This window comes from Dipodomys merriami, unplaced genomic scaffold, assembly GCF_024711535.1.
Source record: "Dipodomys merriami isolate MVZ:Mamm:240054 unplaced genomic scaffold, mDipMer1.0.p SCAF_19, whole genome shotgun sequence".
Taxonomy (NCBI): domain Eukaryota; kingdom Metazoa; phylum Chordata; class Mammalia; order Rodentia; family Heteromyidae; genus Dipodomys; species Dipodomys merriami.
Genome location: NW_027203270.1, coordinates 32,238,472 through 32,251,562, shown reverse-complemented (window position 1 = coordinate 32,251,562; position 13,091 = coordinate 32,238,472). Strand labels below are relative to the sequence as shown.

The 13,091-nt window shown below is 48.6% G+C and overlaps 1 protein-coding gene across 1 annotated transcript in view; it reads right to left on the bottom strand.

The window, feature by feature from the left end:
• Nucleotides 1–1,792: 1,792 nt before the first annotated feature.
• Abcc3 (ATP binding cassette subfamily C member 3) overlaps nt 1,793–13,091 on the bottom strand; it is a 43,305-nt gene continuing 32,006 nt past the window's right edge. Inside the window, exons 26-31 of the mRNA XM_070028364.1 lie at nt 11,996–12,097; nt 9,279–9,425; nt 8,956–9,114; nt 7,387–7,553; nt 5,578–5,772; nt 1,793–2,305 (exon numbers count right to left, since the gene is read on the bottom strand). Coding sequence (XP_069884465.1) covers nt 2,197–2,305; nt 5,578–5,772; nt 7,387–7,553; nt 8,956–9,114; nt 9,279–9,425; nt 11,996–12,097 — 879 coding nt within the window. The 3' untranslated portion in view covers nt 1,793–2,196. The remainder of the gene's footprint in view (nt 2,306–5,577; nt 5,773–7,386; nt 7,554–8,955; nt 9,115–9,278; nt 9,426–11,995; nt 12,098–13,091) is intronic.

The following is a 13,091-nucleotide window of genomic DNA, read 5'->3' as shown; positions in this document are numbered from 1 at the left end:
GAGGCGTTGGCTGGGAGGGAGCCTGCACAGGGTGTGCCAGCGCAGGGCCCAAGCTCAGAAGGGATCCAGGTGTTAGCGGCCCAGGCAGAGGTGTCCACGTGCCTCTGTTCTGGACTGGTTCCTCCTCCCCTTCATAAAACCTTCTGTGGTCCATGCCTATGACAGCAGGTTAAGACTGCACAGTTGCCGGTAGAAGAGTTTAACGTCTTAATCTATGCATTCAGAGAAGTATTTTTATATGCACTGTGTCATTTATAATGAGGATTTTTTTTTTTAGCTTTGTTAACTGAATTCACCCCTCCTCCACAGCATATTTAAAGCATGTGTTCACACTATGTGTAAACATTTCTTGGAAGATTCTTTTCTTTGGGCATCACAGATTCTTTATCTAACAGGTGTTATTAAAATTAAATATTCACTAACCAATCCCATTTTCTTTCATTTTGGCTTCCTAAATATCACTGTCCTCCAAATCACAGGCAAACCCAACTTACCAGGCAGTCTGAGGGAGCTAGTATACCCTACCTAAGCTGCCTCTCTACACAGTGCAGCACCCAGTGGACCTGGACACAGATTTTGTGTGGCATCCTCTCTCCCAGTTCACAGCAGTTGCTTCATTTCCCTGGAGTCTCTGAGTGAGCTAGATGGAGGTCATCCCCCATTAACCACATTTTTTGGTTATCCTATTTACTTGACACAACGGAGCCTCTCCTTTGGGCTGTCAGCACCTGTCAGCTTCTCAATGAGCTCAGAAGCAAACTCCCCCAAGACAGGAGAGGAAAACAGCCTTACACCTTCAGATCTTCAGCTGACAAGGCTGCTGAATGAACCTGCTTCTCAGTTGGTTTAGGCCAGCTAGTGCCTCACAAAGCAGACGTCATACCAAATTGGCCTAATAAATCAGAGAGCATAGCAGAGACCTTTTTCTTAGCACCAAGGAGAAGCAGAATAATTTGGGCATTTGTGCTTTCATACTTGCTTTATCACAAGGATGAAAGTTGCCTTCCATATACTCATAAACATCCTGGGCAGAAACAGCCTGCCAAAAAAAAAGGTAATTAACCTTTAACAAACGGTCCTGCGGCACAGATGGACCCAAAGCATACTGAAGAAAACCAGATCAAAGTGGCCATTTCCACATCTGCAAACAAACCACTTTGGTGGGAAAGAACAGAACTACCACTGCAAACAGTCATATCACCCTAAGATGAAGGTGAGACAGGAAGCCAGGAAACCCAGGATGGTAGCAGAGATCCAATCTATCAGCCTGGTGCCAAGAGGACTTTGACCTACATCCAATAAACTTGTTGGCTTGCTCAAACAGTTCATTGATAGCCCTTATGTTGTTGGCCTGCTGGGGTTAGGGAGCAAGGATGGGCCTCTGCTGGATTGAGAGCAGAGAACCCTGGGCCTCCGGACTTGTATGGCGCCTGGCTGCAGCCAACTTCTAAAGGAGTGAGGAAATAAAGCTCCATGTGCCCTTAGCCCCTGGAGAATCCACTCAGAGGCTGGAGGATGACATGGAGCTATTCTCAGTAGCTTTCCCACAAGTCCAAGGGTCAAATTTAAGGACCTTTTCATGCATCTGCACAGCAGAGCAGAAACTACTGGCAATGGCCCAGTGGATTTTGGCTGTGAAGACAGGTTTTCCAGCCCAAAGTTTTGAGTCTAAAGTTATCAGATAGCTAAGCTGTGTAGATATGGATGAGTTCCTCCTTTGCCTTTCCCCATTCATCCAAAGGTCCTTCCCCCAAACTTTGAGAAAAGGTAGGAAAAGGCAATAGCGAGTATATACAGTGTTGACCACACAGCTTTATTCAGTCTCTATTATAATGCATTCAGGCAGCACCCAGAGTATAACAGTTGGTTCCTAGGACAATCTGACCTGGCAGTCTTCTGTTTGAAGTGAAAAAAATTTTAAAAACTAGGTTAGAAAATATGAAAAGTGTAGTGCAGTGTGAAACTAATGCCAGATTGGGAATCAAGAGACCCAGGGCTAGATGGGGCTCTCCTTCACACTAACTGTGTCCTCTCAGGCCTTGTTTCAGCCTCATTCATGCATTCACATGACTGTTCTGTAAGGCACTTAACAGAACAACCCTCTCACAAATGCCCCCCAATGGCTATCAAGTCCATTCAATAGACATGTGATGTCATTTTCCAGCAAAGAGCAGGAAGAAATCCCAGGAATAGATTTCAGGCAAGTCCAGCATCTTTGGCCATCCCATAGAAGATGCCTCTGGCTGCAATGAGGTTGGTTGGAGAATCGAACTCAGCGATTATACCTTTGTCTAGGACGAGGATCCTGGACCCAAAAAAAGAAAGAGAAGTGATCAAGTCTTCATCTGCCCAGCTCCAGAGTCCAATCCTCCTGCCCTTCTGGGTACTGCTCAGGCTCCACAGTCCCATGCCAGCCCACCCACCTCAGTCTACCCACCCAGCACCGGCGCTCCATATGTGCAAGCTTGCAAAGCTGGTTATTTTTGCCTTTCTGTTAACTCTCCTGGCAAATGAAGCTGGTTCAGAGATCAAACACAAGGTCCTATTCATCTCTGCTAGTGTGGGCCCTGAAAACCTTCCCTAATGAGCCCTTCCCCTTGCTGGGGTCGCAGAGCTTCAGCAGGCTGAGCGCGGGGAGCCAGGGCCTGCGCTGGGCCCTGTGTACATCCATCTGCTTTGTGCCAGCTCACAAAGGCACCCGGCGGGAAACAGCTGCAGTGGTGCCTGACACTGGAATCTAGGGCTCGGGCTTCAGCTCTGGCTGCTGCTGCTGCTGCTGCTGCTGCTGCTGCTGCTGCAGTGTGGATTCCCCTCACCCACCCATGCCCCCACAGTTAAGCAGGCCTGAACCTGGTGCAAGGCCAACAGGCAGTTTACCCTGGGTGAAGTTAGAAGGGACAACCCTCCACCTCCCCAAGCATGGAGAGGTGATCCTCTGTGGGAAGGCTGGGCTGCTTTATGACTTCCTGCCTGCCAGGCTCTCAGAGCCACACAGAGAAAAGGAGTGTTTCTGTGGCTGTCATAGCCGCTGCTCAAATTGGGGCCAGGAGACTACCCCCACCCCCTCCAAAAATCATAGTCTTTAGTACTGAAGATGAGACAGGTTCTTCAGTTAAGAACCAAGTGAGTTCCCATGATCCTCAAAGTGCAGCCTTTGCTTCTCTCCACCTCTGGCCCCACCTTCCCCCCACCCAGCCTAGCGCCATGTGTCTCAGCCCCTCTACCCCCAAATCCTCATTTTTCCATTCTCACCCCTTGTTCATCCTCTGCCACCTGGCTGGTACTGCTTCTCCCTTAGGGCCTGAGCAGCCCCGTGGTGGATAGACTTCCTCCCTGCTTCCTTCCTGTGGGCTGATTACAGGTTCTGTAGCCTGACCAATTGATTTCTGCCTGCACTACTAGAATGAATGACCTCCTAATCCCCAAGGTGAGGCTAGGGCTGCTAACAATTTTTTTTTTTTCTTTTGCTTAGGGCTAGGATGGATCCTTTCAGTCCAGACCTATTCCTCTCCCAGACCCTGTCCACCCTCCTTTCTCTTCCTGCAGGGCTTTGGTAGGGACAGTTCAGAAAGAGGATAACATCAGACATTCTACCTGGACACCCCAGATCCTGCTGGCTACATGGAAACACTTCCAAGAGAGAATCTGCCTTACCCCCTAATCATGGTCCCTCTCCACTTCCACGCTGCCCTTCATGTGTTTACTGAGCACCTGCAAGCCTGATGATACATTTGCGCTATACTCCTTCCACATCCATGTGGCCTTGTTCCCACCTCCAGCCTCCTCCTTCCCTCAGAGTGCCCATACCTCAAGTCTCTAGGAAGCCCAGCCTGCCAGGCCAACACCAGTCTTACAGGAGGCTTCCGAGTCACCTAGCTCCTCCCCTTGCCCTCTGCCCTTTGGCATCTGGCACAAATATGTCGAGATCATAAAGTTTCCGTTTGTGAACGGCTTCCCCATGGAGGGCCCTTTTCTCAACCTTACCAGGAACTAGTGATGAGGTTACAATCAGTGGACCTGCAGGGGCTGGGAAGCAAACCAACCTTTCCCAAGATGGTATTTCATATGGAGTTTAAACATCATATTTCATCGACACCTTGCAGTAGTCCTGAGAGACATCATTTTCATTTGAAATAGGCTCAGCACAGCCTTTGCAAACCACCCAAGGTTTTACAGCAACCAGAGACTGGGTCCTCTGGCTGAGAAACAGGGCTCCCACCACCACAGGAAGGGGGATTCTTACGATGCTATCAGGGGCTCATGCACCTCCAGAGCTGCTATCTCACCAGTGACCCAGTGTGATTACCCAATCACACAGTGTTAGTGAGGTGGGAACAAAGTGACAGGCACTCCGTCAATGGGTTAAGAGGGGTGGGCATGAGGGACTTTCTCCCCTCTCCCCGCCAATAACAGGAGGCAGGATAGAAGTAGTTTATGCACAATTCCCTATGCTTGGAGACCCCCCCAGATTACCTGTTCCTACATGTTGGTAACTTTAAAGTGTCCTCTGGGTCTTAGAATATGTCACTGTGCCCTTACCTCTGTACCTAGCCCAGGTAATGCTGCTCTATTTTGCCTGCCTGCCTGCCTGCCTTTCTTTCTTCTTTCCTTCCTTCCTCCCTCCCTCCCTCCCTCTTTCCTTCTCTCTTTTTCTTCTCTTTCTTTCCTTCCTTCCTCCCTCCCTCCCTCCCTCTTTCCTTCTCTTTTTTCCTTCTTTCCCTCCCTCCCTCCCTCCCTCCCCCTTCTTTCTTTCTTTCTTTCTTTCTTTCTTTCTTTCTTTCTTTCTTTCTTTCTTTCTTTCTTTCTTTCTTTCTTTCTCTCTCTCTCTCTCTTTCTCTCTCTTTCTCTTTCTCTCTCTCTTTCTCTTTCTTTCTTTCTCTTTCTTTCTTTCTTTCTTTCTTTCTTTCTTTCTTTCTTTCTTTCTTTCTTTCTTTCTTTCTTTCTTTCTTTCTTTCTTTCTTTCTCTCTCTCTCTCTTTCTTTCTTCTTTCTTTTTTGGGTGCCAGGACTTGAACTCAGGGTCTGGGTGCTGTCCCTGGGTTTTTTTGTTTTGCTTTTTGTTCAAGACTGGTACACCTACCACTTGAGCCACAGCTGCACTTCCAGCCTTTCTTGGCAGTTAATTGGAGGTAAGAGTCCCATGAGGATCTCATGGACTCTTCTGTATGGGCTAGCTCTGAATTGCAATTCTCCAGATCTCAGCTTTCTCAGTAACTAGGATTACAGGAGTGAACCACCAGTGCCTGGCTTCTTGTCCACATCTTGGGAAATCCTTCTCCTAGGGGGGAACTTATTGTTATTTGTTTTTTTTTTTTGCCACGTGCCATTTGGATATTTATAACATAATTCAAGGGTCATACAAAAATATCAATATAGGCAGATGGGCTTCAGGCAGCCAATGAGAATGAGTCTGTTTCATCATGTACGAAATGATTTTGAAGCCCTTATTCAGCATGTGGAATGACAAACAAAATGGTTCCCTGGCCCTGCTAGCCAATCCCAGGATTTCTCCCATCCCCAGATACCCTAATCTGCCCTGCAACCCTCTCCCCCACAAAATCAGGTCCCCTCGTCCCACCTGGTGTAGTCCATGATTGTGTTAAGCCGGTGGGCGATGGTCAGCACAGTGCAGTTTTCAAACTGAGTGCGGATGGTTGCCTGGATGAGGTCATCGGTCTCCAGATCAATGGCAGCAGTGGCCTCATCCAAAACCAGGATTCGGCTCTTGCGGAGTAAGGCTCGGGCCAAGCACACAAGTTGCCTCTGGCCAACACTAGGGAGCAGGAAGGTAAGCATTCCAGCTGGGACCCTCCCCCCCCCACTTTCCAGGCCTTGCTCCCAGACTTGCTTCTGTCCCTGCTCCTCAACAGCCTAGGAATGGTGTACTATCTGCCTCTCCCATGTCTGCCACAGCCCAGCCCTCTTGCAACAGGATACCCCACCACTAATGAGGGCGTTGAGAGCAGGTAGGGTCACTGGTAAACATCACTGTGAACATTCTAATCTATTTGGCCGTCTAGGCCTCCTCTTTCTGTGCATTCTTCCACGTCCTCACTACTGTACTATTGCCATGGTATGTCTGCTTCACTTTAGTCATTAACACCTTAGTAAGAACATGTGCAGCCTATGATGATACCATTCAGACAGTCAGTGCCTAGTCTGTGGTATTACAGACTAGGGCTCTATTTGTGGGAGAAAGAGAGGGGCAGTGGAAGACCGGGGGACTCCCCATGTTTGTTCACTGGGGACCAGAAGGGGCAGATGCAAACTTTCAACCTCCTGCCTTAGAAGCCAAATTCCAGTAGACAAAGCAAGGCTGTGTTCCCAACCACAGAGGCCACAGCACCCCCACACCCAAGGACAAATACTTCACCCCTTCCCAGCGGGTGAGTCACAGCCAGAAGTGAAGGCCAGCCTCCTTCCCTGGCCCATTCCCGCAACTAATGAAGGTTTTGGCAGCAGAATGAGTGTCCAGATAGAACTTAGGGTTGATTTATGGTGGACTGGCACAGAATAAAGGTTATGAATAAAGTGGCCACAGGCTTAGTAAGAGAGGAGGGAAGAGAGTTGATTTCTGTTCTCCTGTGCTCGGGGGGAGATTGCTGGGGTGGGGGAGTGTTGGACAAACAGGACAGGAGGTCAGAGGTAGAAAGCCCATTCTGTCAGCCACCCCCAACATGATTATGCAAGTGAAAGGCAGTTAAAGTGCATATTCAGACTTAAAGGACTGTCTGGGGTAGCAGGCAGTTCCATCCCTGTCCATTTGAGGGAAAGGAGGGAAGGTTTGGGACAAGGCCTCTTGCTTCCGAACTCCCTACTTCCCTCCTGATTAGCTGAGCAGCTACATGGACAAATGATTTCATACCATGGAGACTTATTTCAACCCACTGGACTCCAGTAGAGATTAAACAAACCAGATGCTAGCTATTCTGGAGGCTGAGTTCTGAGGATCAATGTTCAAAGCTAGTACACATAGACAAATCAGAGAAACTCTGATCTCCAACTAACCAGCAAAAAAAAAAAAAGCCAGAAGTGGAAGTGTGGTTCAATGGGTAGAGCACCAGCCCTGAGCAAATAAGCCGATGGGGAGTGTGTGGTCTTGAGTTCAAGTCCCAGTATTGACAAGATTAAACAAGATAGTAGTGGCAGAAGTCCTTCGAATAGTGTCAATACTGCAAATGTAAAGCTTGCTGTGTCAAATGTTGAGGTCTAAGGACAGAGAATATGAACTGAATATAAAAATTGTCAAGGGCTGGTTGGTAGTACATTTGCTTAGCATGCCAAAGAAAGAAAACAGAAAAACGGCTGTCCTTTGATGCCAGACTTCAGCACCCCCAGATTTCCCCAGGGTGGGCTTGTGCTTCTCACCTTTCCACTTCCCTCCTACCTGAGATTCTCTCCACCCTCGGAGCACTGGAAGTCCAGGCCTGCTGGCTGGGTTCTCACAAATGTATGTAGGTGAGACAGCTCCAAAGCCTTCCAAATGTCCTCCTCTGAGTAATGGTTGAAGGGGTCCAGATTCATGCGCAGGGTCCCCGAGAACAGAATGGGGTCCTGATGATAAAAGAAGTCCTCAGGAGCGGGGCACTGGTGGCTCACACCTGAAATCCTACCTTCTTAGGAGGCTGAGACCTGAGGATCGAGGTTCAAAGCCAGCAGGGCCAGGAAAGTCTGTGAGAATTTTTTTTCCCCCCAGTCATGGGGCTTGAACTCTGGGCCTGGGTGTTGTCCATTGGCTCTTCAGCTCAAGGCTAGCTCTCTACCACTTGAGCCACAGCGCCACTTCCAGTTTTCTAAGTCGTTTATTGGAGATAAGAGTCTTACGGACTTTCCTGCTGGGGCTGGCTTTGAACTGTGATCCTCAGATCTCAGCCCTGAGTAGCTAGGATTACAGGCATGAGCAACAGGTGCCTGACTCATGAGACTCTTATCTACAATAAATTACTTGGAAAAAGCCAGAAGTGGGGCTGGGAAGGTGGCTCAGTGGTAGAGTGCTTGCCTTGCATGCATGAAGCTCTGGGTTCGATTCCTCAGCACCACATAAGCAGAAAAAAGCTGGAAGTGGCACCGTGGCTCAAGTGGTAGAGTGCTAGCCTTGAGCTAAAGAGCAGAGGGACAGCATCCAGGCCCAGAGTTCAGGCCCCATGACAAAAAAAAAAAAAAAAAGCCAGAAGTAGTGCTGTGGCTAAAGGGGTAGAGGACTAGCCTTGAGCAAAAGAAGCTCAGGGACAGCACCCATGCCCTGAGTTCAAGACCCAGGACTGGCACACACACACACACACACACACACACACACACACACACACACACACACACACACACACACACACACACACACACACACACACACACACACACACACACACACACACACACACACACACAAAGAAGGCCTTAGAGGGAAGCAGCTCAGGCTCGATTAACAGCCGTGGGACACAGGTGCAGAGACAGAGAGAACGATTCAGGTGGTAATATTCACACTCTGTCCCCAGCCCTCCAAGAAGAGATAGAAAATTGCCTGCGGGGGAGTGATAAACCTCAGCCTGGACAGTCACGAAAGCCCTCTGCTTATGCAGCAACCAGAGCCACTAATCTGCATGGAAGCGTCCAGTTGACAGAAAAAAAAAAAATACCTGGAGGAACCAGCAAAAGTGCCATGGAATTACAATTCCAGGCTGAGCAAACAGACCAGAATAGGGCGTTTCAAGGATAGGGTGCCTGCAGGGGTCTTACGGTCCTTCCCTTTTGCTATCCCAGGACATCCAAAGGTCTCAGCTGGACCAGGGCATGTCTGGCCCTTCCAGATCCCTGACTGGATGGTTCTGGTCCTTCTATAATGTTTCTGCCTCCCCACCGATATCCAAGGCCACTCTCAGTTCTTAAGCTAACAGAATAGGGGAGGGGCTTGTGCCCTAAGGTTACTGGCCAGTGCAGTCAGGTCATGGCAGGCTCCTACCTGGGGGATGATGGTGAGCTGTGAACGCAGGTCATGGAGGCCAATATTGGCCACATTGAGGCCATCGATGAGGATTTCACCCTCAGCTGCCTCCAGGATTCGGAAGAGGCTGAGGGTCATGGAAGATTTGCCAGCCCCGGTGCGACCCACGATGCCCACCTGCCAGGATTGGGGAAGGGGTTATGAGGAGAAGCTAGGTGTATACAGGAGCATTTCCAGGTTTCCCCGAGCAGCCAAGCAGAGGTCTGGACAGAACACTTGCTCAGCATGCAGAGACCTGCCTTGCCCATGAGCATCACGACTGCGTCCCCAGGCACGAGTACCTTCTCGCCACCTCGCACATGCAATGTCAAATTCCTCAGCACCAAATCCAGGCCCGGTCGGTACCTCACGGAATAGTTCTGGAACTTCACTTCTCCTTTCAAGGGCCAGTCTTTGGGAGGGCGGCTGCCCTCTATCACCCATGGGGCCTGGTGGGAAGACAGATTCTAAGCAAGGTGGCTACCAGCCAGGACCTTCTCTTGCTTTCCAGCACCTTCTCTCCCAAGCCTCCTTCCCTCAATCCTCACCCACTGTGGTCCCTGGGGGAAAGTCCTGGCACTCATGGCTCAACAAATCCTTTATCCCTCTGATCTTTTTTTTTTTTTTTTCTTGGATGGAACACAGAGGGTCAAACATGCTAAGCAAGTGCTTTGCCACTGAACTACATACACCCTACTATACAGTCCTTTTGCTTTTAGTTGCTTTTGTTTTTTCCCTCCCTCTAATTAGAATGTTGTGCCAGCTTTTCTCCAGCTGGCCTTACACAGCAGTCTTCCTACTTCTGTCTCTCAAGTAACTGGGATTGTAGATAAGTGCCACCACACTGAGCTTACTTGTGTGTGTGTGTGTGTGTGTGTGTGTTTTGTCAGTTGTTGGGCAAGTGCACATGCGTGTGTTGGTACTGGGGCTTAAACTCAAGGTGTTGTGCTCTTGCTTGGCTTTTTCCCTCAAGGCTGGAAACTCTGCTACTTGAGCCACAGATCCACTTTTGGCTTTTTGCTGGTTAATTGGAGATAAGAGTCTTATAGACTTTTCTGCCCAGGCTGGTTTCCAGGCATAAGCCTCAGATCTTAGCCTCCTGAGTAGCTAGGATCACAGGCATGAGCCACTAGGGCTTACCCAGAAAAACATTGTCTAGATTGGATCCCAGCATGTCACAAGTGATTGCGGTTAGTAGGAAGCAGGTTGTGGGAGGAGCCAAAAGCAGGTAACCAGGAAATGGAGATGGCCTGAGTAGGCCAGTTTAAAAGGAGCATAATGACAAAGGATCCCTCAGAACTGGGACATCAGGATGCAGGGAACAAGAAGGGTTTGCTTGTGTGTCAAGAATGGAAGATCAGACAGAACATTTTTGCACACGGATGGGAATCCTCCTCCAAGACAGACACCAGAAGAGACAGAGATGGGATGGAGGAAGTCATATCTCTGAGGCCTTGAGATGAGACAGAGGGCCTGGGTTTTGAAGCGAGGAGGGAAACCACCTGCTCAGGGAAAGGAAGGGGGTGATGAAGGCAGTTCAATTCTTCTAACCTAGTTTCTCATGGAAGGAAGTGGCAGGCAGGTCAACAGCTGAGCACAGGGAAATGTGATTTGAGGACAATGTTCCAAAGAGGTCTTTCTGAACATGGGAACATGTGCTTCTTGGGAAGCAGAGCAAGAATACTCGGCAATGATGTGGGAATAAACTTGAAATCCAATCAGTGATTTTTTTTTTCCTCCAGCAATGTTTAGCTGCTCAGTGCCAGGATGAAGAAGGTGGACAGATGGGTACAGGCAGGGAGGGTTTTTTATAGGTGATTATGAGAAAGAGAAGGGGGAAAAAGAAGGTCAAAGGAGGAATGGAGAAGCAGAGGGAGAGAGAGAGGAGAGGTGAGAATTCAAAGTATTCATGTCTCTGTGTGTGTGTGTGTGTGTGTGTGTGTGTGTGTGTGTGTGTGTGTGTGTTTTGTCAGTTGTTGGGCTTGAACTCTGGGCCTGGGCAGTGTCCCTCAGCTCTTCAGCTCAAGGCGAGCGCGCTACCGCTTGAGCCACAGTGCCACTTCCGGTTTTCTGGCGGCTTAATCGGAGATAAGTGTCTCATAGACTTTCTGCCCAGGCTGGCTTTGAACTGAGATCCTCAGGTCTCCTGAGTAGCTAGGATTACAGGCATAAGCCACGGGCACCCGGCTCCACTAGATTCTTCTTCTTCTTCTTTTTTTTTTTTTTGTCAGTTGTGGGGCCTGAACTCTGGGTCTGGGCACTGTCCCTGAGCTTTTTTTTGCTCAAGGGTATCTCTCTACTGCTTAAGCCACAGAACCATTTCCTGCTTTTTCTGTTTATGTGGTACTGAGGAATCAAACCCAGGGCTTCATGCATGCTAGGCAAGAGCTTTACCACGAAGCCACATTCCCAGCCCTGGCATTTTTTAAGGTGAGTGCTGTGAGTGATTGACACTAATTGCAGAGATGGTGTGGTTGTCAAATGTGAAGAGCTCTAAGGTGTGTGCATGGCAGGGGATGGCAAGAAAAGCTTGAATATCCCAGTAGAGACAATTCCTTTCCCCCTAATAAAGGGTCTGATGCCCAACTTCTGCTCCTTTGATCCCTGGTTCCTGGCTAGAATGTCTGCCATCTCAACAGCCCTGCTCATCTGACCTAGTCTGTCAAAACCTACATATGCTTCATGCTTCAGCTCACCCTCTGATTGCCTCAGCAATCCAAAATCTGCCTTCACTGGGTACTCCAGTCCAGAGTGTTTGTCATCTCCTGAAGAATCATGTGTCTTACCTTTCCACTGGATGGGAAACTAATGGATCCCTGTCTTGGTCAACTCTGAGCCCTTCTAGCACTGACCTCTTGCTGATACCCTAAGGTTGGATGGATGAACAGACCAGTGGATAGATGGATGGAGAGACACCCAAACAGCTGGCTTGATGTACAGGGAAAACAGACTACCAACCATCCTTTCTCAGTCAGTCCAGATTCCTTTTGTCCTCACCCAGGGTCATCTCTGGACTCACCTCAGTCTCTATCCTAGAATAGTCCTTGACTCTCTCCACCGCCACAATATTTGACTCCAGGTCTGATATCATTCGGATCATCCAGTTCAGCACGGTTGTTACCTGGCCAAAAGGACTGGATTATGAGAGGGCACTCATCCCACCTGCAGTGGCTTTGGGAAGAGTCCTGTCCTTGATCCTGGAATCCTTTTTACAGGTATATACTACTTGGAGCTCTAAGCAGGGTTGTGTCTCAGGCAATGGCAATGTGACTTAACCAAGGACTGTCTTACTTAGTGTTTTTCCACTTTAATATGTATAAGACTTACCCAGAGCCATCTTGTTAAAATGCAGCTCGTGAGTCTGAAGTGGGACCAGAGAGTTTTCATTCCTAACAAGCTCCCAGAAGATGGCACTGCGGCCAGGCCAGGGGCCACACTTTGCCTACTAAGAAGTCCTGATAGAACCAGGAGCTCTCTCCTGCACCCAGTGAATGTGAATGTATATTTTAATAAGCTCCCCAGGTGATGCACAAGCCCTGTTAATATTTGAGAAGAAAGGCTGACCTGTCCCAGTGGACTGGCCTTTTGTGTACCTATGCATTCAAGATCTGAACCATCTAAGGTACCAACGCTGATCATCTGCTTTATAATTCTATAGTTCTATCACTCTGTGTCAATTCAGGCTGGAATCAAGGTGAACTGCCTGACCTCTAGTCCAGCTTCCAGTCACCTGATCTGTGTAAACTTGCCCCACCCTCACAGATACTCCAATCTACAGAATGTAGATGAAATTATATAGTATTTGCATAAAACCTGCTCACATTCTCCTGAACACTTTAAATCATCTCTAAGTTACTTATAATACTATATACAATGCCCACACTTCATTTGCATGGATTTAGCATACTACACAAGGCATGAAGAATTCAAGTCTTGCTTTTATGGAAGTTTCTGGAAAATTTCCCTCCATTTCCATATTCCCCCCACCCCCAGGTATGTGGTTAAATCTCAAGGATACAGAACTCATTTAGCTTTCTCTGCAGGCATGTGAACCTGAAGTGCAGTCTAACCCAAACTTGCCTTAGCTCAGATCTCTGTCAGGTTCACCTACATTA